The sequence below is a fragment of the Myotis lucifugus genome, unplaced genomic scaffold (genome assembly GCF_000147115.1).
Source record: "Myotis lucifugus unplaced genomic scaffold, Myoluc2.0 scaffold_33, whole genome shotgun sequence".
Taxonomy (NCBI): domain Eukaryota; kingdom Metazoa; phylum Chordata; class Mammalia; order Chiroptera; family Vespertilionidae; genus Myotis; species Myotis lucifugus.
This window is the reverse complement of record NW_005871081.1, coordinates 2,999,673-3,027,046: the sequence shown is the minus strand read 5'-3', so window position 1 is coordinate 3,027,046 and position 27,374 is coordinate 2,999,673. Positions and strand designations below refer to the sequence as shown.

General features: G+C 37.8%; 1 protein-coding gene across 1 annotated transcript in view; it reads left to right on the top strand.

Moving 5' to 3' along the window:
• The window catches only part of MYO16 (myosin XVI), a 524,958-nt gene that overhangs the window by 323,582 nt on the left and 174,002 nt on the right, over nt 1-27,374 (top strand). Inside the window, exons 22-23 of the mRNA XM_023752474.1 lie at nt 9,428-9,580; nt 13,852-14,052. Coding sequence (XP_023608242.1) covers nt 9,428-9,580; nt 13,852-14,052 — 354 coding nt within the window. The remainder of the gene's footprint in view (nt 1-9,427; nt 9,581-13,851; nt 14,053-27,374) is intronic.

Here is a 27,374-nt window from a genome sequence, read left to right as displayed (position 1 = left end):
AAAGGAAATATGGATGTATTTTCAAGTTCTTATATCTTAGAGAATCATACCAAAAAATTTTCCAGTTAAATGACACAATGTCTGAGAATTAATTCAAATGAGACTAGTTTTGTGGGTATTAGGGAAATGGATAAAGCAAAATTAGCATTGAGTTGGTAAGTGTTGATGATTGTTGAAGATGATTGATGGTAGAAGGAAGTCCATTACATTATCCTCTTCACTGTTTAATATTCTCCATAACATACTATTTTAAATAAATATAAATGACTTTCCCCAAACAAGGATGGAGAAAGAATAGAAAGGCTCTGCAATCATAGGAAATTCAAAGAAGGCAAAATAAACTATAGAATCTTACAAATGAAACTGATCTGTCCTTCACTTGAGGGAAAAACATAAAACAGTCCCATAAACCACCAGTAATTCTAAAAAGTGAGTTGGAGACTCACAGTACACTTGGCACAGTAAAGGCCCTAAAAGGTCTTGCAGAGAAGTTCATTAGCTTAGCCCAGTGTTTCTCCAATAGACTTCTATTTTATTATTTTCTAGACATTAGTAATTTACATCTTACACAATTAGTGTTTTGATGAATATATTTGAAAAATATATCTGAAAACTAATATCCTCCTCCTCTCTCATGTAGATATATATGTAGATATATCTACACAATTACTATACATATATACTCACATGTATATGTTATATGTATAGTAATTAATGAGCAAATCAGTTAATGGATTGTGTATGCTCTGTTCCATCATCTACCTCAATGTGTTTAGCCATGTCTACATATTAAAATCACCTGGAAAGCTTTTAACATATATCAATGCCTGGACCCCACTCTGATTTAATTGGTTTGGGGTCAGGTGGGGACATGGCCTTTTTTAAAAAGCCACCAGTTAATTCCAGTGTGCACTAAGATTGCAAATCACTGTCCAACGCCTGGGGCTCTGCCTTTAACTAGAGTCAGATTTAATTAATCTCCCACTTTAATTCCATGATGTATATGTCATGCTCCATTATATTTGTGCTTCCGATATATTTCACTGAGTAATAAAGGGAGAACAGTTGGTAAAAATTTACTCAAGAAATTAAGTTTGTCATTAATACAAATGATAGGCCATCTGGATAAGCAATAATGTTCTGTTACTAAAACGTGTTTTCAAAGGGTGCGTAATTTTTATTATTAAACCTGTTAGCAACAGCACTTTATGTACAAAGTGCATGCTAATTAAGCAGTACTTAATAGCTGTTCATTCTCATCTATGAATCCTCACCTTTCACCCACATTCAAGTCCACTGTAATATCTGGAAATCTAAAGAAACCCAAACACAATTCTGGTGGATAGAGTTGAAAAGTAAAAATAATGATTGTTTTTGCATTGAAGTCCATGATATTCTCAATTATTGATGCATATTTATGCTTCTAATACATAAACTAATTTTCCTATAAAAATCTTTCTATGGTTCTGTTTAACATACACCCACATACATATATACAACACAGTTCAGTGAAGATAAATCAGGAATAAAGTGGTTCTTGCCGTGATTTTGGCTACCATTTGGTTGGTGGGATACATTCTTCCAATTTTCAACTTGGTATCTGACATAGGATGCTCTGTTTGTATTGGTCCCCTAACTATACTTCCTGGCAGTTTTAAAGTTCAGGTTATAGTACTTCTTTTATATTTTAACTTTGGTTCAAACACTGAGTGCTTTCAACAGTTTAGAATAGGGAAAGGCAAACTATTTGGGTAAAAAAAATATATTAATCTACACATTACTTCACAGCGAGTTTGAAAACATTCTATTCTGAACTGCATGTGCTCCCAGTGATTCCCTTTACCACCAGCATCGCTCTCCTCTGTTAGAAACACAAATACATGTTCCCTTCCGGAAAGCACCGCTGTAATTAAAGCTATGAGTCAAAAATCACTCCACAGGCCACTCAGTTTTACACAGCGAGCTGGCATTTTCCCTGGGGGATTTTAATAAATTACTCCCCCCCCTCTTGTAAGGATCATCCTATGACACAAAGTAACACCCGATGCTGCAGCTTCAAAATTATTAAAAACTCAGTAGAGAAAGCTGTATGTTTTAAGAATCAATTTGACCAGGAGAGTAACAACTCGAGTGGCTCTATTCAAAAGCACAGTCCAAAGCCCTTTCCCATGGGCAGAAAAAGTGGACAGATTGCTTTATACCTTCCTTGTGGGGGTGCGGGGGAACAAAGAAAGGAAAAAAGAGAAGAGTGGAATTTTGACTTCTTCCAGTTCTTCCTAATTTTGCCTAGCTTTGTTCATATTTTATACTTGGTATCATCATTTTGATTAAAACAGCAGAGCAATTCAGTAAAGCCACAATTCAGTTTAATAAAATATTAGTAAGTAAAAATAATTAAATGCCTTCTTTTTATTATAAAAATGCTCAAGTTAGTCAAAACACTACTCTAGGCATACATACAGAGATGTCAGCTGTTAGAAGGTCAAGAGCAAGGGGATTCCCACCAATAGTGCACGAGGGTTCCCTTTTCTCCACATCCTTGCTAACACTTGTTGTTTGTTGATTTATTTATACATATTCTTTTAAAAAATTCGATTGAATTTATTGGGGTGACATTGGTTAGTAAAATTATACAGGTTTCAAGTATACAATTCAGTAAATCATCTGCGTATTGTATTGTGTGTTCACCACCCCAAGTTGACAGTAATTTCAATAAGAATAAATGTAGTTCTTATCACTGCTGTGGAGGTGTACTTGGTGTTGTAGTTTCTTGATTACTAGTGAGCTTAATCTTTTGTGTGTAATGGCCATTTGTATTTCTTTGCTAGTGAAGTACCTGTCATATGTTTGTCGATTTATTGATGATAGCTATTCTGACAGGTGTGAGGTGATATTGTGGCTTTTATTTTTTATTCTTTCAATCACCATTTATCCTCTCTATGCTCTCTTCCACCTCCATCCACTACCATCCCTGAAATCACCACACTATTGACCAGGTCCATGAGTTCTTCCTTTTTTTTTTCTTTTTTAATCATTCCCTCTACCACCCCTCAACACTCCACCACACACACAACCAGAGCTGTTTGCCCACTGTCTATGAGTCTATCTCTATTTTGCTTAGTAGTTTAGTTTGTTCATTAAATTCCACATATGAGTGAAATCATATTGTACTTGTTTTTCTTTGACTGGCTTATTTCACTTGCATTTTTCTGATGATTAGTGACGTTGAGCATTTTTTCATATGGCTCTTGGCCATCTGTATGTCCTCTTTGGAGAAGTGTCTATTTAGGTCCTTTGCCCATTTTTTAATTGATTTTTTTTGTGTTTAATTTTTGGTGTTGGCTTTTATAAGATCTTTATAAATTTTGGATATTAATCTCTGTGGAAAGTAGTATAGAGTTACCTCAAAAAATTAAAAATGAAACTGCCTTATGACCCAGCATTTCCACTTCTGGGAATATATCTGAAGAAACAGGAAATACTAGTTGAAAAAAATGTATGCATCCCTATGTTCATTGCAGTGTTATTTATAGTAACCAAGATTTGGAAGCAGCCCAGGTGTTCATCAGTAGATGAGTGGATAAAATACTGTGGTGTATTTACACAATGGAATATTACTTGACCATTAAAAGGAGGAAATCATACTTTTTATTACAGTGAGGATTAACCTGGGGTGTATTATGTTAAGTGAAAAAAGCCAGTCAGAGAAAGACAAGTGCCATATGATTTCACTCACATGTGGCATCTAATGAACAAAATAAGCTAACAAACAAAATAGAACAGACTCATACATACAGAGAACACACTGACAGCTTTCAGAGGGGAGAGTGGTTGGGAGACTGGGTGAAAAAGGTGAAGGGATTAAGCAAAAAACAAACAACAGAAAACCTCAAAGACATAAACAACAGTATGGTGATTACCAGTGGGAAAGATGGGGGTGAGGGAGGTAGAAGAGGATAAAGGGGGGATAGGTGATGATGGAAGGAAACTTGATTTGGGGTGTTGAACAAAAAATACAATATACAGATTATGTATTATAAAATTGTACACATGAAACCTATATAATTTTATTAACAAAAGTCACCTCAATAAATTCAATAAAAAAGAGCAAGAGGATTTATTCAGGATGTCATCAAAAGTAATTTTTTTTGTAGCTACAGAGCTACAGTCTATTCTGAATGCAAAATGATAAGAGAAGTCTATTAAACATTTGAGGCATTCACATCTATCTAAGCATTTTCAATTAGAGAATCTCAAAATGAGGAGAAAGATAAGTGTCATATAATTTGGACATTTCTTGTACAATAGAGAATCGGCCACTAATGTTCTTATTTTGGAATCCTTTATTAGATTACTTTTTATTGTTTCATACAGTAGTAACATACATCGCCTTATATTTCATGGCTTCAGCATTTACTTCTGGAGCAATCTATTTCCTAAAATATATTATATTTAGGTACACCTTCCATAACAACTTTAAATCAAGCCCCTGAGATAGAAGATCTATTTGTGTTATCTTAAATGATTTAATGTACTTTTTAAAATCAAAAGTTAAAATAATTACAGTGGTGTATATCTTATAATCAAAGAGAACATTTTTTAATGGTTCTATTCCATAATGGAGTAATTCATTTTCTGTAAGTATTTCACCCCACACTTAACAATTTTATTAATTTTTAGTAACAAAATTACTTTAGCATTAGAGGGTTGAACACATTACTAGATTAGTGGAAAGCCTCAAAATATTTTTTAAGCAAAGTGAACTAAATTTTAAAATTTTCTCTTTTTTTTTGCTCTCACAACAGAACTTTATGTTTTTGATTATTATTAAAATGAGAGTGACAATTAAATGTTTTTCTTTCACAGTGGGGATACTATTGTGGACAGATGCTACACAGTTTTATGGAAAATGATTTGTCTTTCCAGAATCATTCCTAGATATAAACACAGCTATTAATCTACTGATACCACTTAGTTTTGATGAAAAAATACAAGAGGATGAATGTGCTAGACTGTAGGAGTTATAAGGAAGTACATATGTTTCTGTATTCCATCCATCCCTTTGCTAGCCGTAATATACAGAATTTGTTGGTCTGTATTCATATTCAGTTGTTTTTGCCTCGACAACCAAGCATGTCAAGTTAAATTTTCTATATGCTATGTTCTCACCTGAAGTGACTGTAGTTCTAGCATTTTTTATATTCAGAGAATTAACCAGTAAAAGTGCAAGTTTAAGAAACATTTAGTTTTAAATATATAAAACTTCCAGGTTTGTGTATAACTCATGAAATCTAATTGTCAAGAGGCAGGGAGGAAAAGTTCTATAACTACTGGCCATGTCATTTAGAAATAAGAAAATTCAAGTAATTCCAGATATCATGGATGGAGGGGTAGGAAGAAGAAAATGATGCAAAGAGTGACTCTAAGTTTAAGAAAATTCTCTCAATTTTATTTTATTATTTTATTGTACTTTGTTTTATTTTTTAGGTTTTACAATAACTTCCAAGACAGAACCAATGTGGTGTGGTTCATATTCTACTTTTCACTTAGATTTTATTTTGTAATCTGAAGAAATAGGGAAGCTAATTCAAACTATAGACATTTATTTATCATCAAATCACAGAAACCATTTTTTCACTGTGAAACAGAAGTGCAAAAAAAGTATTGGAAACAAGGGCAATAGTCCTGGGTCATCATTTCTGACCTGGAGCTAAGAATTATATTTGTTACTCTTTGGATATCAAGATATGCTGTATAGATAAGTCTTATTTTTAAAAAGTTATTTAAATTTTTATTTAGTGTATTTCTACTTTATTGATTATTCTCCATCTATTATCCTATATAATAAAAGGTTAATATGCAAATTGACCAAACAGTGGAAGGACTGGTCGCTATGATGTGCACTGACCACCAGGAGGCAGATGCTCAATGCAGGAGCTGGCCCCTGGTGGTCAGTGTGCTCCCACGGGGGCAGCACCGCTCAGCCAGAAGCCCAGAAGTTGGGCTCAAGGCTGGGAGAGCATCGGTGGTGGTAGGAGCCTCTCCTGCCTCCGCAGTAGCACTAAAGATGTCCAACTGCCAGCTTAGGCCTGCTCCCCGTGCTGGCAGTTGGACATCCCCCGAGGGCTCCCAGACTGTGAACCTTGTGCACCGGGCCTCTAGTGTCTATACTAATAAAAGGGTAATATGCTAATTAGACCGGACATATTCCAGACAACCCCCCGAATATCCTTCCAGACAAAGCCGTGGCTGCGAGAGCCGAGGCAAGCTGCCAAGGATGGGCGGGCCCATCGCAGAGCCCTGGCCAGGTTGATAGGGCCTACCTCTATGTAGCATTGATAACAAAGCCCTGGCAGGGTGGGCAGGGTGGACAGAGCCTCCCTGTGGGCAGCAATGGGGCCCATCCAGAGTCCCGGCCAGGTGGGCAGGGCTTCCCCATAAGTGGTGATTAATGGCAGAGCCAGGCCGGGTGGAAAGGGTCTCCCTCCCTGTGTGGTGTTTCAGTTGCCCTGTCCCATTCTGCCCCCGACTCTTGTGATAGCTTTGGACACCAAGGGCCTGCAATCATTTTGAGCTTTAGCAATCATGATGAGATTAGCAGGGTGATGAGATTAGCAGGGTGATGAGATTAGCAGGGTGATCCCTCTCGAAATCTGGGACTGCTGGCTCCTAACTGCCTGCCTGCCTGATTGCCCCTAACCCCTCTGCCTGCCTGATCACCCCTAACTGCCTCTGCCTGCCTGCCTGATTGCCCCTAACTGCCCTCCCCTGCCAGCCTGATCTCACCCCTAACTGCTCTCCACTGCTGACCTGATCGCCCCTAACTGCCTCTACCTGCCTGATCGCCCCTAACTGCCCTCCCCTGCTGGTTTGATCTCGCCCCCAACTGCCCTCCCCTGCCGACCTGATCTTGCCCACAGCTGCCCTCCCCTGCCAGCCTGGTTGCCCCCAACTGCCATCCGCTGCCAGCCTGATCTCTCCCCTAACTGCCCTCCCCTGCCGGCCTGATCACCCCTAACTGCCTCTGCCTCGGCCCTCACCACCATGGCTTTGTTCAGAAGGAAGTCAGACATCTGGAAGATGGCTGGTCGACCTGGTCTAATTAGCATATTACCCTTTTATTAGTATAGATAGATTATATAGGATAGGATTGCTTAAATGGGGGGGAGGGCTTTTTCAGCAGCAGGAGATTCTCTTGGCAGACAAAAATACATAATCCCTATATCTGGACTGATAGCCAGCCATATGCACTATACTGCCAAACCGGTCATTGAAAAATTGAACCGCTTTCTTACACCTTACACCAAACAGCTGTTGCCCTTAAAACCCCTCCTCAGTCCCCACATTAGGTTCTGCCTTCACAGTTCACCCAGATTAGGTTCTGATTGGTCTGTTTCTATACCAGTCAGTGTCAAAAGCTCCACCTCCTAGGCTGCCATCTTGTGAGGGTGTGAGGGTTAATTTGCATATTACCTCGGTATTATATAGGATAAGATGGGGGAAACTATGACTTACATTTGCCTTTAAACTATTAATACTATACTAAATATATTTTATGGTAATTGAGTATGAGTGCTAGAGGCATAAAATAGAAAGCTGTAACACCCCTAATAGAAAAAGTTACTGTTTTCCCCAGAAACAACATTCTAGTCACACCTTTGTTCCAGAAACCCTTCCTCCCAAAGACCAGTGTTCCACAGATGTTGGTTTAAGGACAACCTGCATTAGAATTACTTGAAGGGCTTGTTGCAAATGCAGATTTCTGGGTCCTACCCTAGATCTGGGGAATTAGAATAGTGAGGGTTAATTTCTAGGAATATGCATTTTATCTTAGTAAAGTTTTTGGATAGAGGCCTTAAACTACTATTTTTAAAAGTTTTATTGCGATATAATTAACATAATAAATGCACATATTTAAAGTATACAGTTTGATAAGTGCTGACATATATACAAACCTCTGAAAGCACGAACATCACCAAGATAATGAACACATCACCCCACAAAGTTTCCTCGTGCTTTTAAAAATATATATATTTTTATTGATTTCAGAGAGGAAGAGAGAGACAGAAACATCAAAGATGAGAAAGAATCATTTAATGGCTGCCTCCTGCACACCCCCTACTGGGGAGTGAGCCTGCAACCCAGACATGTGCCCTGACCAGGAATCGAACCGTGACCTCCTGCTTCATAGGTTGATGCTCTGAGCAACACTGGCCAAACTCATGCTTCTTTTTTATTACCTTTCTCTGTTATTTTGATTTATATAAATTATTCACCTTTAGTTATTTTCAGGGAGTTACGGAATTCTAAATATTTCTAAGTGGCTTTTAGATTTTACCTAGTATAACAGTGGTTAGGTTGCAGGTGGGAGAACATGATGGTCTGTGAGACTGAGTGAGTTCATTAAGAAATGGGTGTAGATAGGGAAGAAACAAGGCTCGAGCACTGAGCCCTGGAACACCAGGATGGAGTCAAAGAAGGACATAGGAGTGGCTAGTGAGGTATGGGGCCGAGAATGATGTTCTGGAAGACGGGTGAGACGGTGCTCCATGGAAGCGGAGGAATCATTGTCACATATGGCAGGCATGTCAAGGAAAGTGAACACTGAGGATTGAACATTGGATTTAGAATTGCACCCATCACTAGTGGCTTCCACAAAAGCAATTTTCGTGGTACCAGGGAGGCAAAATTTTATTACACTGTTTTCAGTATTGGGAAGGAGAGGAATTTGGGATAAGGAGACACTGTTTTGAGTGTTGTTGTTGTTATAAAAAGAAAGTAGAAAAGTAGGAGAGTAGCCTAGAGAAAAGTAAGACTTTATTCTGATTTGGTTTCTTTTCTTTTTTAAAATATGTTAAGATAATTTTTAAGATTAAGAAATTAAAACTAAGGTTAAAAATAACATCTTTGTTTCCTGATAGGAATGAAGAAAACAAACATTTGGGAAAATGTCAAAAATTTTTCAGATAAAGGACATAGTTTCTGCAATAGAATGCTTAGGCCGGTTATTCTTTCTGAAAGAAACCCATTTTCTCGTGCAACAAAAATGAGGAGGCAAGAAATGCTTCTCCTTTCCCTGGGATGTCACAGTCAATCCAGCTTTTATCTTCACTTGTTGACTAGAGACCAAATATTTATTGGAAATATTTTTCATATCCTCAAATATATTTTAGACTACAAATTTTTAAGTTAATGCTATAATTATACTTGTTGTTTTTAACATTCTTTAAATTAAATAATCAGACAATGTATCCAGTGGAACTCCTTATTTTGGCTTTTCAACAATACTGCAATGCTTTATCTTGATAGACTAATTGGTGTTGAATGTCCTTGAGTCAATATTTCACCAATCTGAATCTGTGTTGTAGAAAGAGTGGATCTGCATGGCCATATTATCTTGTGAATTGTTTTCTTTTTCCCATAATAGCTTTGTGTCAACATGACCAATGAGAAGATACACCACTATATCAATGAAGTGCTTTTTCTACATGAGCAAGCAGAGTGTGTACAAGAGGGAATTACCATGGAAACGGCTTATTCTCCTGGTAACCAGACTGGAGTTTTGGATTTTTTTTTCCAGGTATTCATGTAATATAATTAGTGACTTTACAGAATACTAGTACATGCATTTAGATATGTTGGAGACAATTTTCTTTAAGAGACCTTATTTTTGAGATATCTTTCTATGTGAGACTCTATGTATTTATAATCTTTCAAAGTCAACTGAGGAGCATGTTACCTTTTTCTGAAGGGGTATTTGAAGGTTTACTAATTCATTGAAAGAACAAGATATATTAAATCATTCCGTTATAAAGATATTCACATTTATTATATTACTAAACTCTCCTTTTGGCAAATGCTCAATGAGCAAAATTTATATTTTACTAGTTAAAATAACATGCAAGACTAATAAGATCATAACATAAATTCAGAATCTTTTTTATTTATCTTTAAAGTTTCTAAATTTAAGTATAAAAAAACTGGCAGAAAAATACATATGCATACCTCTTAGAATATCGGCAAGTGTTTATAATTATCTTTGTTTCTGCCTTGCAATGCAAGAATCTTTGCATCAATATTTCTATTATATAAACAAAAATCTGTCATATAAGTAGCAACCCCTATCTACTAATATAGGATTATGTAGATTTACCCATAATATCTCTAAAACACATGAACATTGTTTAAAATTGATAACATTCAGCTACTGAAGAGAATAGTATTTAATTTTCTACTCTTACTTATAAATTCTTTTATGTGTTTTTATATGGTAAAATACTCTTGTTCTGCTACCAACTTGTCAACCTATTTTAAACATTAGAAACCTTATTTCTCCAGAAAGCCCTCCCTCATTATGACATACATAAGTACATAACTTATTTGAGATTTTAAAAATATCTTCAAACTGACAGCGATATATACTTAACTGTATATGAAGAGCTTCAGTACCCCCACCCTCATTGTCATTTGCTGCTATATCATTAACAGCTATACAGTGGTCAGCTGAATGATGTTTCTTCTATCTCTTTGGCTGTCATCCCTGAGGCTTCATCTTTGGAAAGATAATTTCAATAGTAAGGCCCTTATCAGTATGAATTGGAAATGAGAGTGGACATTTCTGGCTGCTGCTTTTCTTTGATACCCATACAAATGTAGTGAAAAAGCATGCTAAGTGTAGGGTGAAATACACAGGTCTGTATGCCAGGCAAGCATATACCCTACAATACAAAAGAAGCTTATTGTTTCCTTTCTCACAACCTTCAATCTTCCACTACTCACAAATATTTCAAGTTTTCAATAGGCTGTATTTATATTTCAATGAACATATATTTGTCTTATGTCCCTGAGGGGAGGGGTCAATCCAGATTCTTCCCAAATTCTCCAACTGTCTAGTACAGTTTGTCGCACACAGTGTTGCTGCTTTTTGTTATTATGGTGAAAATGCATATGATAACCTGTCACATACAGAGGAACAATTCATTCTCTCTTAAGACTTCACTTCTGAAGGAATTGAAAGGTCATTAATCCCTCTTTGTGACTTACTTCTCCATGTTCTGTGTTCTTCTTTTATGCATTTTCCTAATGCAGCAAGTTTTCCAAGTCAGTAAGTTTGATCATCGCTGTTTTTTCATGGCTTTCTAGCAAATGTTCAGAAAATGCAGCACCTGTGAACTTGAAAAAGTTTTTGGAGATAATACAAATTATAGTGCTTTAAAAATGTATCTTGTTGGTAACCAACCACATCATCCTTGCAAAATATAAAATATCATCTTGCTTTTGGAGCAGAGTAGATTAGCTCCTTTAGAATTAATCACTTTCCTTAAACTAATTGGGGCCTTGTCTTTGATTTACTTACCCATCCATTAAAGGCTTTATCAAAGGAACAAAAATTCTCACCTCCAAAGGAGGTCTGTCACTGCCCCTGAAATAAGGACACACTTTCACACAATCTTTAAGCAGCCCCTTTATCCCTCACTGCGTGTCTGTATGCACTTGTGAGTGTTTGTCTGTGGGTGTGTTTAACAGCAGATAGAGAGAGGACTTCAAGTTAATAGATGAAGGAGCAGCTTCGGAAAGTGTAATATCACACTTTATTTTTAACACTTTCTTTGTTGTTGTTGTTTCTTTGTTTGTTGTTTTCTGTGAATCCTCACCCAAGGGTATTTTTTTCATTGACTTTTAGGGAAAGTAGAAGAGAGGGAAAGACAGAAAGAAACATGGATGTGAGAGAAACACATCAATTGGTTGCCTCCTGCATGAGCCCCCACCAGGGCCTGGGCAGGGGAGGAACCTGCAACCAAGGTACATGCCCTTGAAGAGAATTAAACCTGGGACCTTTTGGTCCGCAGGCTGATGCTCTATCCACTGAGCCAAACCAGCTAGAGCTAATATCACTGCTTTACTTACTCATCAGCAAAGAGGTTGCTACAAATCGAAATAAAGACCTTTAAAAAAATTTTAAAATAATCCAGACAGTACTCATCCTAAACAAACTTCTTACATTGAGTGTTTTTTAAGGCCTCTCCTCACCCATCTGTATACCTATATATTTTTAACATTTTTTCACCTCTGTGCTATTCATTATGGGGACTCTTTATGGGGTCCCTGCCACACTGAGATTCTTGTGATGTATCATGCAGAACTGCCTGCTAGGATAACACTCCCTGTAATGGACTTTTTTCTCCAAATTTCCTTATTGAAAAGCGTTTTTGTATTGATAAGAACTGTCTCTCCAGGTGTTCTCGGTAATTTGCTACGGTGGTGAACTTGCTTTTTGCAGGCATTTCCAGTTCCTTCATAGTGCATTTCCACCTCATTAGTTCTTCTTCCTTTTCCTTCCCGGAAGGCCATTGGCTGCTCCTTCTAGAGATGGCCCTCTAGTTGCCAGATGTCTCCAGAAGGGCACTCCTGGCGTGTGTGCCTCCACCAGGTGGAGGTCCTTCCTATATCTGCCACTTTCAACCTTTGTTCCCTAAGGGTGGCACCAGAATGATCTCAACTTTTGCAGCCCTCAGACAACTGTATACCATCTTTGGGTTATCTTTAGCATGAGCAGGAGACTCTGAAATGCATAACACAACTAAAATATTCATGACACAAAAAATGGCTTTCTGTTGTCCAAATAAATGACATCGGGTAAGGCCAGTGGTAGTATGGTTTAGTTACCTCAAGTCAAAATAAAACTGAAATTTCTATGAGGGTCAATATGGATCTCACTTTCTGAGAAGGATTCTTTTTTTTATGGTATTCATACTTCAAAAAGCACACTGATTTGATGTGAGGAATTAAGACAGACGATAGACAGAATAACGTAAAGAAATAATAGCCCTGGCCCACATGGCTCAGTGGTTAGGATGTCGGCCTGCACACAGGAGGGTTGCAGGTTTTGTTCCTGCTCAAGAGCACATATCTTCCTTGCAGGTTCGATCCCCACCCCCAGGCCGGTGGGTTCGTGGCCTGTGGGAGGCAACCAATCAATGTTTCCCTCTCTCCCCTTCCACTCTTGCTAAAAAGCAATGGAAAAAATATCCTCACCCTTTGGGTGAGGATTAAAAAAAAAAAGAAGTAATATAAAGTACCTTATTTTAAAACATAGCATCAGAAAATTTTTCCTAGGAAAGAAAAGATAAGCAGCACAGAACTGAGTAAAAGTTCTTCAGTTGATGGGCAAACCATGTGGACAGAATGGTGTTCTGTGTGTGGGAGATTGCAGTATCAGAGGTGGGGAAGTTCTTTAAGCAGTATTTTTCTTCATATAAGATTAATTTTATATTGTTGCCTACTGTATGACTTTATTTTCCTTACTTGGCACAATAAACTATCAGACATTTAATTTCAATTTTATAAGTTATAAGCTTCAAGCTTTCTTTTCTCCTAAGTCTAAATATTGGAATATGATAGAGTCACTTATACTTCCCACTGAATGAGATTTTGTCATAATTTTAATGGCCAACATCACTGTAGGTCTTGGTTTTTGATAAGTAACTTGTCACCATAAGTATGAAGTATTTGACATTGTTATAGTTCAAGAAGAATTGCAACTTTCCTGTAGTTGGAAATTTAATTTTCTTTTTGAGATGAGATTATACTTTTTAATAACTCCAGTGTTTTAGTGTTATTAAAATATACTCTTTAATTTTTTTATTCATTGCTCTAATTAATAAATACTACTGAGGGCCTACATTACATCGAGTTTTGATTCTAACAGTGAGCAAAAATAGATGTGTGTTAAAAGTAAAGACATTTATTTTCTGAGTGCTTTATATGAAATGATGAAAATATAAAGGATCATTCATGAATAACAAAAATACCAAATTGAGTAACAGAAGAAAAAAAATTCTTAACTTTCAGAAGCCATCTGGATTTCTCTCTTTATTGGATGAAGAAAGTCAAATGATTTGGTCAATGGAAACAAATCTTCCCAAAAAACTACAAAGTCTCCTTGAATCCTCAAATACAAATGCAGTATATTCCCCCATGAAGGATGGGAATGGGAATGTTGCCCTCAAAGATCAAGGCACAGCATTCACTATTATGCACTACGCAGGACGGGTAAGTTCAAAGTTAAGTACATAATTTATCATATGCACTAATGGACCAAAGGTCTTAAGGACAAGCTTTAAAGTTTATGATATTTTAGAGTTTCTTTTAATAAATAGAAGGTGGGTGAACAACCCACAAACTTTTCCATTTCTAAGTTCTTTTCTTTTAGCCTGATAAGGAGTTAGTACATCTTTAGAATGTGGGTGATGACGCATTCAGTATGATCCTTCTCCTTCTCATAATGTTTTGAGAATTATAACTTAATATGAGCAAAAGACACATGGATTTCATACAAAGAGCTCTGATGTGAACTGTGGGATATTTTCATAATCCAAACAAGCATTGGACCTCTGAGTTTACTTACCCTTAAAATAGTTTTTAGTAGTATTTTTCTTAAAGCATGTCAACCTAAGAAAGCAACTCCCAGATCTCTTAATTCCCTAGCCAGCTTTGGAAAATGTGTTTCTTTCTTTAAAACCTTCAAGGAATCACTCTTACCTGTCTGAAAAATTGTCACACTCCCCAGGCTAGGCTTCTATTAGACTACTCCAGGCTGATAACCTCTTTTTTTCATGACTCACCTGTTACAACTGCCCTATACAAAACCTCTGTTCAGGTTTTTTTCCTAATCCATCCACTGTTTCCCTACAGTCCCACCCCTACCCCCTTAAACTCCCTCACATTCAAGCTTAAAATAGCCCCCTTATCTTCTTCACAAGGTCAAATTGTATCCATATTTTAATACTTAGAAGCACATCCCACTTATTGTTGGTCCAGCTTCCATTTATAGTTAATGTCTTTTATTCTTATATTTGTGGCCCTCAGGTATCCCCCCTCCCCAATTTGGCACTTAGTACAAATTCCATATTAGAGGGTGAACTCTCTACTCACTCTCTCACACTCAGTGCATTGCATTCATTTCAACCAGTGTTTACTGAGTCTCTACACGCCAAACCCAGAGCATTAGAGAATCAAAGGGGAGTAAAGCATATTCCTTGCCCTCAAATATCTCATGGTCAAATAAGGAAAAGGTAAGTTACCCAATAATTATGATACAATTTGTTTATAATAACATTAGTAATACTAACAAAATTCTATAGTACCACAGAGAAAGAAGCAATTATTTAGCTTAAAAAAAGATATAGAAATGTTTTCTAGGGAAGTGAAATGTGACTTAAGCCTTTAAGGCTAAATTAGAGCTTACTAAGATTAAAAGGGAGGGACATTCCAGTAAAGACATGGACTTTTGCAAGTGAATGGCATGTGTAACACTCAGAATTCAGTTGCATATGACAGAATCCATTCTAGCTGTTCAAGCAGGAAGTAACTTCAGTTCAGGAAAATCATTCCTGGGAGACTGTAAGTTGAACTTTTGGAAATGACCTTAATTAAAATCACACCACATGACAAGACTGCCGACATAGTTATGTCCTCGTCTTTGGTCAGGAAGCCCCCACCCATATGGAGAAGCTGCTGCTACAGGTACTGACTGTTATTTAATGTTACCAACTATACCAGTTAAATACCCAAACCCTGGTACTCCACAGGGAAGAGGTCAGTGACTGGGACTGGAGATTTCCACTGCCAGAGAAAAACAAAACCTCTGCATGACATGCTTACCAGTAAAACAGCAGAGGCAGCAGATGTGTGGCCTCCATCACTTCTGCCTTCTGAAGCCTGTGCCATAGTGCTGGACTGGTGGATGCTACAGAACAATCAGATTCTAGCTGTAAGGGATCCCGGAAGGGGAACTTGCCTGCTTTTCAATGTCTGCAGTATATGAAAGCAACTAGAATGAAGGTGGTGTATCATTCTGCCATTTCCACCCTCATCATAGTTGGGAAACAGTACAAGAATTTCAGTTAAGTCTATTGAACATGTCCGTAGAAAAGTCTAAAAAGACTGCTTTGGCCAAGTCAGGAATAAATATGTATGTGCTGTTCAGAACTTTGTCCTCTCACAGTGTTCATTCATCACATGTTTTCAGACAGGGTGGGGTGAAGTAAGAAAAACATGATATAAGATGGATTGAGGAAAAAAAGGACGGGGGGTGGGAAGGGTATGGAAACACTCAGGCAAGGACTGAGTGTGAGCAGTGGCTGGGGAATGCAGAGGAGGCATTCTTAAGGAAGGGGCTGGGGACAGACTGACTAGGTTTGAAGAGCAAAGGAGGACACGTAGCTTGAAATAACACTGAGGTTTCTCACCCCCTGTATGGTTATATTATGCCAACCTAGAGAAGAAATCCCGGAGAATGAGGCAGCTTGAAGGAAAGATATTCTGTTTTAGATGTTTTGAATTTGAGGTTTTAATGGAAGTCCCAATAGGATGCTGAAAATACTTGATGCTGGGATGAAAGACTGGTTTTTAGAAATGCAGTCATATTTTTGGAAATGTGTATCTTGATCATTTCGCCCAGAAAGAACATGGAGAAAAGAGAAGAGTCAAAGAAAGGGAGGAGGAGCAGGAGGCAACAGGAAATGCTCCTGGATGCAACAGTGAGGCCCAGAGCATCTTTGTGAGAATGATGCCAAAGGAAGGCTTGAGTAGTTAATGGATGTAGAGAGAAAATCAGTGGAAGATTTTATATATAACAACTAGAGGTCCAGTGCACAAAATTCGTGTACTGGAGGGGGGAGGCGCCCTCAGCCCAGCCTGCACCCTCTAGCAGTCCAGGACCCTTCAGGGGATGTCTGACTGCCGGCTTAGGCCCACTCCCCGTCACCACCGCTGCTCTTTGCCAGCTGTGAGCCCGGCTTTTGGCTGAGCGGGTGTGCCCACTGTGGGAGTGCACTTACCACCAGGGGGCAGCTCTTGCATTGAGCATCTTCCCCCTAGTGGTCAGTGCACGTCATAGCGACCGGGCATTCTGGTCATTCCGCCGTAAAGGTCACTGGGCTTTTATAAGATAGAAATTTCTTTTATATTTGAGAGGAGTGTGTGTGTGTGTGTGTGTGTGTGTGTGTGTGTGTGTGTGTGTTTTACATATTGAGTTGTTTCCATCTCCTGGCAACTCTATGATGAGTGATGTCCACAATGTCCTATCCTCAACAGCCTTGCCCTGCTCCTGTAGATTCATGCCTGTGGCTTCTTTTATGGAACCAATCCATTTTATATTTGCCCATTCTCTTCCTTTTGCCTTATATTTTTCTCAGCATTATATAGTCTTTTCCAAAGAACTCTGCCTTCTCATGATGTGCCTGAAGTAGGACAACTTCAATTTTGTCACTTGTGCTTCCAGCAATGTGTTAGGGTTCATTTGCTCGAGGACCCACTTATTCGCCTTTCTTTCCAGCATCTGCAGAGCTCTACTCCAACACTATGAATCATTTTTATGCCTATCAGCCTTCTTCACTTTCCAACATTCGCATTTGCTCTTAGTAATCGGAAATACAAGGGTGTGGATGATCTTAGTGTTGGTCTCTAAGGACACATGTTTACTCTTGGTGATCTTTCCTAATTCTCCCACTTAGCCTTTAAAAATTCTTTATGACAATAGCAATCTTTTAGTCCAGTATTCAGATAGTTAAATCTATATTTTCTTTATATTATACATTTATTGAATTTATAGGATTTAGTTGAAAAATTACAATAAGGTATAAGTAATGATTTTGGAAAATTATTTTTCTGTAAGTTTCATGGGATCTATCTTAAGTCAGTATATACCTGACCTGCCTTGTAAATTTGTGTTTATATCTTGAAGAGGTGTTTAATAAATGTCGATTGTGTTAACTTGAATGGAATCCAGCTTTGGAACAATGTTATTTAATTATTTTGTTTGCTTTTAAAATTTATTCTAGAAGCACTTAATGAAATTTCAATTTCAATTTTTTTTTACAACCCTCAAGACAGAGCTTGCCTTTAAGGACTTGACATTTATATCCAAATAACTTTTTTTCTTTATTGATTACGGTATTACATATGTGTCCTTACCTCTCCCATTGTCCCCCCACGCCCCCAGTCATGCCCTCACCCCCCTGGTGTCTGTGTCCATTGGTTAGGCTTATATGATGCATACAAGTCCTTTGGTTGATCTCTTCCCCTTACCTCCACCCTCCCCTACCTTCCCTCTGAGGTTTGAGCATCTGATCGATGCTTCTCTGTCTCTGGATCTGTTTTTGTTCATCAGTTTATGTTGTTCATTATATTCCACAAATAGTTGAGATCATGTGATATTTATCTTTCTCTCACTGGCTTATTTTGCTTAGCATAATGCTCTCCAGTTCCATCCATGCTGTTGCAAATGGTAGGAGATCCTTCCTTTTTACAGCAGCATAGTATTCCATTGTGTAGATGTACCCCCGTTTTTTAATCCACTCATCTGCTGATGGGCACTTAGGCTGTTTCCAAATCTTAGCTATGGTGAATTGTGCCACTATGAACATAGGGGTGCATATATCCTTTCTGATTGGTGTTTCTGATTTCTTGGGATATATTTCTAGGAGTGGGATTATTGGGTCAAATGGGAGTTTCATTTTTAATATTTTGAGGAAATTCCATACTGTTCTCCACAGTGGTTGCACCAGTCTGCATTCCCACCAGCAGTGCACGAGGGTTCCTTTTTCTCCACATCCTCGCCAGAACTTGTCATTTGTTGATTTGTTGATGTTAGCCATTCTGACAGGTTTGAGATGGTACCTCACTGTTGTTTTGATTAGCATCTCTTGGATGATTAGTGACTTTGAGCATGTTTTCATAAGTCTCTCGGCCTTCTTTATGCCCTCTTTAAAAAAGTGTCTATTTAGGTCCGTTGCCCATTTTTTGATTGGGTTGTTTATCTTCCTTTTGTTAAGTTGTATGAGTTCCCTGTAAATGTTGGAGATTTAACCCTTATCAGTGATAACATTGGCAAATATGTTCTCCCATGAAGTGGGCTTTCTTGTTATTTTATTGATGGTTTCTTTTGCTGTACAGAAGCTTTTTATTTTGATGTAGTCCCATTTGTTTATTTTCTCTTTAGTTTCCATTGCCCTAGGAGCTGTATCAGTGAAGATATTACTTCGACATATGTCTAATATTTTTCTGCCTGTGGATTCCTCTAAGATTTTTATGGTTTCCCATCTTACTTTTAAGTCCTTTATCCATTTTGAATTTATTTTTGTGTATGGTATAACTTGGTGGTCTAGCTTAATTTTTTTGCATGTATCTGTCTAATTTTCACAACACCATTTATTGAAGAGACTGTCTTGACTCCATTGTATACTCTTGCCTCTTTTGTCAAATATTAATTGAGCATAGTGTTTTGGGTCAATTTCTGGGTTCTCTATCCTATTCCATTGGTCTATATGTCTGTTCTTGTGCCAGTACCAGGCACTTTTGAGAACAGTGGCTTTGTAAGATAGCTTGATTGATGGTATTGAGATCCCTCCTACTTTGTTCTTCTTTCTCAGGATTGCTGCAGCTATTTGGGGTCTTTTTTAATTCCATATGAATTTTTGGAGAGTTTGTTCTAGGTCTGTGAAATACGCCATTGGTATTTTTTTAATATATTTTATTGATTTTTTACAGAGAGGAAGGGAGAGGGATAGAGAGTTAGAAACATCGATGAAAAAGAAACATCGATCAGCTGCCTCCTGCACACCCCCCACTGGGGATGTGCCCGCAACCAAGGTACATGCCCTTGACCGGAATCGAACCTGGGACCTTTCAGTCTGTAGGCCGATGCTCTATCCACTGAGCCAAACCGGTTAGGGCAGCCATTGGTATTTTAATGGGGAGTGCATTGAATCTATAGATTGCTTTGGGTTGTATGGACATTTTAAGCAAATTTGGAGGAAAATTGAGTAGTTTTAATGAACATATTACTGAATTCTAATAGCAATAAAGCATAGCAGAGCAAGCCATTTGGTTAGTTGCCACAGAGCCAAAACCCCATGGAATCATGGATTTGCCTGTAAAAGTACCTTTATCTTTTAAGCAGGATTTTCCATAATTGGAGTCAGTTTTGTGTTTTTTATAAAATCTTTTATTTCACTGAAATGTACTAATGAGCTGTAGCCCAAGGACTCCATAAGGACTAATTCACATGTTACATTATAGATTATATGTAATTTGTGACAGTATGTCAAGCCATATGCGATTCTAATCTTCAGATGTAGCTACATGTACTTAAATTTTGAGCTATTACACTTTTACGGAAAGCAGCATATTCTGCATTTTGAAAATCAAGAGATGTAGCAAAGAGGTAACTGGAAGGATGAGCATTCCTCAATAGCTCTTTGATGATAAAGTTGATCCCAAAGTAGAGCTCCATGGGTCTGGGGTCCTTGGCTTGGTTTGCAGCCTCTCCTTTGGCCTAATGGATATTCTAAAGAGTCTTTCTCATAACCACTTGCTCCTGCTTTACCTGGTTTGGTTGGTGAAAACTCACTGCATCTCATAGGAAGGATAATCATTATACTGGTGGTGATGTTGGCATCCAGTCCCACCAGGATTGACTCACCCATCCTGTTCTGACAATGGGACCCTCCCATGTTTCAGAATATTATAAGGCTCAGAAGTCCTTTTAGAAATGTTTAAGCAACATTATTTGCATTATAGCTAAAGATCTTCCCTAAACACATTTGAATTTTTCATTACTCATAGGAGCGTGGTGTATTTTCTAATCTCAATTACAGAAATAGTTGAAATAAATGGAAACAGGCTATGCATGAAATATTAACAGGGGCTCATTAATGATCATGAATCTGAATTTAAAAAGGCTGTGAGTTCTGTTGGGTTGTTATTTGTTTTAGCAAATTTTAAATCATTTAGGGGATTACCTGCTCTTAAAATTCTGGTGATGGATAAGCACTAAATTCAGAAGTATGTCTAATTTTATTGGCTTTTAAAATGAAGAATATCAAAGGAAAGAAGAATTATTATTTAGCAAAAGACATGGGCTCTTAGGAAAATTTAATTTCCATTAAGGTGATTCTGAACTAACTCTAATGGGAAATAGTATTTTGAAGTTTCTAAATTTTAATGTGAGTAGAGGGAATAGATTAGGAGATAGTAAGGCAAACTGAAATAAAAGAATTAAATTAATGAAAATGTAGGTCAAAATTAAAAGTTGTAAAATATATGACACTTACATATCTGGTCTTCTTTGTTTTCTGCTCATAATGTCTTTGTCTGAAAGTTGTTTATTGTAATTTTATTTTTTTTACCATGAAGTGATTACCTCTGGATCTCATATAAATGTCCCATTCTATGGCCTTGACTTTTTTACATAAATCAAGTTGGTAATATTGCTCTTGCCTAAGATGAAGTGTCTGTGTTTTAGCCTCCTTCTTTCCCCAAACAGTTAATTGCTGTAGTGGGTAGAGTGGTGGCCACCTAAAAAATATGTCCTCGTGCTCATCCCTAAATCCTGTGAGTGGGATCACATGGGGAAAAGGGTCTTTGCATATGAAATTAAGGATCCTGAGATGGAGGGATCATCCTGGTTTAACTGGATGAGCTCTAAGTCCAGTGACAAGTATCCTTATGAAAGTAAGGAAAAGAGAGCTTTGAGCAAGAAGAGGAGGCCCTGTGACCACAGAGGCAAAAATTGGAACGATGTAGCCACCAAGAATGCCTGGAGCTACAGAAGTTTAAAGAAGCAAGCAAGTAGGGTCCCGTACAGCCTCTTGGAGAGCAGAGATGGCAGATTTCATAGTTATGGCCTCCACACCTATGAGATAATGAATTTGTCTTGTTTTGAACCATCCCGTTCTTGGCTATTTGTTACAGCAGCCCTAGAAAACTAATATAATGTCCACTGGTTCAGCATTTACAAACTAAAAGAGAAGTGAGTAGTTTCAACTCACAGCATTGTAGGATTTCTTTGTCACATTTGAAGGTGACCCCTGCATTTTACCATCTCTATTTTTGCTCATAAGTTTTTTCTCACCTGGAATGCCTTCTTTCTTTCCAAATTCCACCCATCCTTCCAAGTATCAAGTTCTTGGCCTAATCCAAATTGCATTGATCTCTGCCTTCCCCAATCAATAATGATGCCTGATGCTTTCATAGCATTTTCCAGTTTACAAAGTGCCTCTGAGGCATTTTCACCATGTGTATGAATGTTACTGTGTCAGTTTTCCAGTTAAGTAAGCCTTGGGGAAAGTCAGTGATTCACCAAAGATTGAACAGCTATGTGTGTCTCCTGAGGGTGGCTTAAAACAGCAGGAATTTATTCTTTCACAGTTCTGGAGGCCAGACTCTAAAATCAAGTGTCATCAGATTTATTTTATTTTTATTTTTATTTTATTTTATTTTTGCATATACTGAAAGAAATCTGTTCCAAGCCATCTCCTAGCTTCTGGTGGTTGCCAGCAATAGTTTTTTTCTTCCTCCTCCTCCTCCTCCTCCTCCCTCCTCCCTCCTCCTCCTCCTCCTCCTCCTTCTTTTTCTTCTTCTGCTTAGACACAACACCCTCCATCTTCTCATGGTTTTCTCCATATAAGTGTCTCTGTGCGTCCTCTCCTCTTTTTGAAGGACACTGGTCATTGGATTTAGGGCCCATGCTATTCAGTATAATCTCATCTTAACTAATTGCATCTGAAAATATCTTATTGATAAATAAAGTTACATTCTGTGTTTCTGGGTGGACATGAATTTTTGGGGTACACTATTCAACATGCTACAGCCTAGAGCAGCGGTTCTCAACCTGTGGGTCACGACCCCTTTGGGGGTCCAGTGACCCCTGTGTCGCCTAAGACCATCAGAAAACACATATATAATTACATATTGTTTTTATGATTAATCTCTATGCTTTAATTATTTTCAATTTGTAACAATGAAATTGGGGGTCACCACAACATGAGGAACTGTATTAAAGGGTCACGGCATTAGGAAGGTTGAGAACCACTGGCCTAGAGGATCATAATACAGTGTTTCGTTTCCTCAAGTCCCATATGTTTTTCTCTTTCTGCCATGGTGTTTGGGGAAATTTGTAAAGTGTTTATTGTCTGTAGTCATGGAATTGCTGTGGTGTGGTGTGGTGGAAAGACAAGTGGTAGGTTATGCACTGAGACACTGGGACTCCATTGCTATAACTTTGAGTAGGAGACTGGCCTTCGGTTGACACACCCATGAAGTTTGTAATTAAGGAGAATATAGATATGAACCTAATAAACTTGTTCTGAAGGTTAAACAATGAGCAAGCAATAAATGCAAATATGATTATTTTGAGATTTTGCATCAAATCTGTGACTCATATTTCCCTAACAATAGCTTTAGATGCAGTAATACCACCATATTTAGGAAAAATTTGAACTCATCAATCATAGGTATTGAAGACCTGAAAATGTCTCAGGGGTCTAATCAACTGGCTATATTCTCACACCATAATATTAGGGACTCGATTTACTTAAATCAAGTTAGTGGTAAAATGTCCTTGATTAGTTCACAAAACAGTATTTGTTAGTTTTTATGTCTTATGACTGCTCACATTGCATAAAGCAGTGTTTTTATAAGTCATATTATAGTAGTTATTTTTATTTATCACAATGTTATTAATATCACTTCAGCAGATGATAGGGAAAATGTAACCACTACAGTTATTATACTTTCTTGCTCTTCCTATTACACTTAAACAACTTCAGTGGAAGATACGCACACACAAAAATCAAGCTATTCCTCTATCTATGGAAAATATAATTTTAAAAAACATTTAGATAAACTATTTAACTTTGGTAATGTGACATTCTGTTTTTCACTGAATATACAAGGTATTTTTGTGATGAGAAGTTCTACCTCAATTAAATAGATTTTTGTAAAAAATTATGTTCTTTACCTTTTGTCTTTATGACTAATATTTTAATTGAGCATATAGGTATGTGAAACCTTAGTACAAATTTTAAAAGATCCTTTCAATATGATTTGTGTTAAGGAAATTAAAGCATTGCTGCAATTTATATACATGTTCGGAGAAGCAGTTTTATGATAGAATAGCCTCTTTATATAATGTGCTTATAGACGTGTTTTTCTGTGGGTGGATTTTGATGGTATTCATAAGGCTTCCTCTTCCATCTCCCTAAACCACATCTCAGCAATACAGTTGTGAGCCCTGTTGATTATTATTTATCTCACTGATTCCCACAGGCCTGTATGGGAACCATATTACCAAAATGTTGCTCATGGAAGTGATGTGGAGAAAAGAACGATGTTACTGATTTGTGGCAAATCATAAAATACCTGAATTTTTTTCCTTCTCCCTGAAAAGGATCTACCCCTATTGTTGAATCAATTAAGTTTGAAATGTATTGGTTTAGATATATGGTGTTACCCAGATCTCTGAGAAGTAGAGATCTTTATCTCATTGATACTGCAATAGGTTCTAGGTGACATACTGGTGAAAGCCTGGCTCTTTGTCCTTAGACGTATTTACATAACATGTGTGAAAAGGAAACCTTGGCCTCTTTACCTTCCCAATTTTACCTGTGTCAGGAACAACTTCTGTAGCTTGTCAACTGGCCTTCACCCGCTAGACATTCGTAGGAGACACAATGTGTCCAAGAGGACTCTGAAAGTGAACCTTTAAATCAAGAGAAAAAAGAGCTGGACTAATCAATAGGGAGGCTTCCATTTATTTCTCTTTCTTCTCTCCAGGCAGAATCCCCAGACATAACAATGAATCTATCCAGTCTAAGCCAAACTGATACTATTAAAGGTTATTTGACAAAGATATTTTGACTCACACAGAAAGAGCTTAATTTACATCAGTATGTTTTCACCTCCTGCACAGACTTTTAGAAAAACAAAAATTAACTCTACCAGGTGCCTGGCCATCTGTTGTTTCTATCAGTTTCACCGTTGCCATAAATTTTTGTAGGGACTTGATAAATGCTTCCTTACCCAGGTTTTGGTGAGGAAGAGAAAATGCAGGGTCCCATTTAGGAACTCTTAATGTTTCTTCAAAGATTCAATAGCTTCTGTTACCTTCATGGGCTGACAAAGTTTTAAATAAGAAATATTATATTTTCTATAATATTAATAGCTTGTTATTAATGGATTGTTTTTTATCTTTAGAAGGAACCAATGAGGCATATTTATATATTTCAGATGTGTCAATTTCAAGGCAATGTCCAATATATTCTAGATATCTAGATAAAAAATCTTAACAATAATACCATGTGTTCCTAATAACTTTTAAAAAGTATCAACTTAAAGTAAATCAGAATGCAAGCAAGCAAAACTATTAGATAGAATCACTTAATGGAAAAGTAAAAAATAGAAGACTCTGCTTATAAATATTGATGCTATAAAGAGATCAATTTACTATTGCACTTGAAATGGAGATTCTTTTCAGCAAACCTCAGATAGAGAGGTGAAACCAGCATGAAAAATTATCAGACCCATTTGTATTTGTTGAAAATGATCTTTTATTCTTTTTGCTAAAATCCAATCTATATATATAAAAGCCTAAGCGACCATTATGAACGAACGACCAGAATGACTGGTTGACCAGTTGCTATAATGCGCACTGACCACCAAGGGGCAGACACTCAATGTAGGAGCTTCCCCCTGGTAGACAGTGCACTCCCACAGCCAACCTCCCTTGGCCCCTCCCCCCGGACAGCCAACCTCCCCCAGCCTCTAGCCCCCCGCCTGGCCGCCCCCCTCCTATCAGCCTTGATCGGGGGGTTGGCCGGCCAACCTCCCAGGGTCCCCCCCCCCACCAAGCCAACCCCCCAATAGGCTTCGATCATTGGCAAGGCTGAGGAACCCCACCCGTGCACAAATTTGTGCACTGGGCCTCTAGTCTTTACTATATTTTGATGTGATATATTGTATTCTAGAGTATATCTCAAAGTTTTGCATTTTTTATCACCTATTAATTCCAACTACTTATCTTCTTGGCTTTATATTTTCCATCATATAAATTACATGGTGGAAAGAGGGATTATAAAATTATAAAATATAAGTGAACTTTTTCTTTCATAAATATTGATGTTTCTCATGGTAGTATTTGATGTCTTCTCCTGGGTGTTTATTTACTGTCATGACTCAGTTTTGTCTATGAGATGATTCCCAAATCTTCAGTGCAACTGTATCTCCTGTAGGCTTCATATCTGCTTTTTAATATCTCTGCTTGGGTAGCATCTGAAATGCAACAGATCCAGAAGCTGACTAAACTAAACTCCCTAGCCACCTCCTGAAGTTTCTCCCTCTCAACGTACTTCAAAAGTAAACAAATGAATAAAACTAATTTTTCCATATATGCCCCACTTTACAACTCATGGTAAAATCAGAAACCCAGCTACTTACCAAATACAAGCTACTCTCTCCCCTGTTTATCTCTCAAACTTAAAAGCACTCCTTCTTAGGCCAGTACTCTATTTCACATCACCTCCCTCACTCTGTGGGCTTACATTAATAGTCCCCTAACACTAACTGTGTTAGTATAACATAAGTGGTAATTCTCAATAAAGGGATGAATGGTTATTTTTACTTAAAGACATACTAACTGCCTCTGTTTTGTTTGTCTTCTTGTTTCTCTGATAACACCGATCAAAATTAAATGTGATTATTCCAATCCACCTTGTTAGTAATAGACCTGAAGCAGTGGCAGTGATGGCTGCTTTCTTTACCAACTGCTCGTAAACCATTCTTTTAAGCATTTCTACCTTTTAGCTTCGCTCTCCTTGCTGGAAGAATAAACTGTGCTTTCTCCTTAAAAAAATCAGATCTTGCAGATCATTTTAACACTCTTGTTCTTCATGTACCTGGTAGTTGAACAAGCACAACTCGGGGGATGTAATCAAGATTCAATTTCATTTTTGGCTCACACTCCTTTTTAAAATATATTCAGCAGGGACCGTCCTCTTCTCTCTTCTTATAACTAGATAAAAACGCAGGCGGCTCCAGTGATATTTTTCTAGTCGTAGAAAGTTCTTTATTTGCTTTCATAGGCTCTCACGGACTCAGTTCAGTAATTGTAGTCCTATATAATAATCAGAACTGCAGGCATAACTGAAGTTAAGTCCCTTCATGCATCAACCAGAGAGGAGGCCCTGTACAGTGGCCTCGGGCATTCTGATTTCTTTATTTTCTTGTGCTGACTCGCCTTGTATTGTCACAATATGGCTTCACACACACTGCGTATGCCTTTTGGTGTGTAGGGCTAACTCTTGGTTGCTTTTATGGGTACTGAGACCCTCCTCCCCTGGGAACTTTGGACGCCCTGCCCAGGACCTTGGTGCAGCCAATTCTCCTGGGTGGCAGCTCCCCCACAGCCTTGGTTTCTGGTGTTCATTCCACACTCTCTTCTCTGGGCTCCATTATTCCCAAGCCCCATGTGTCCTCTTGGCAGTGTAGCATGGGCCAAAAACGTACAGTGTTCTTCGTAGTCATCAGAAACATCG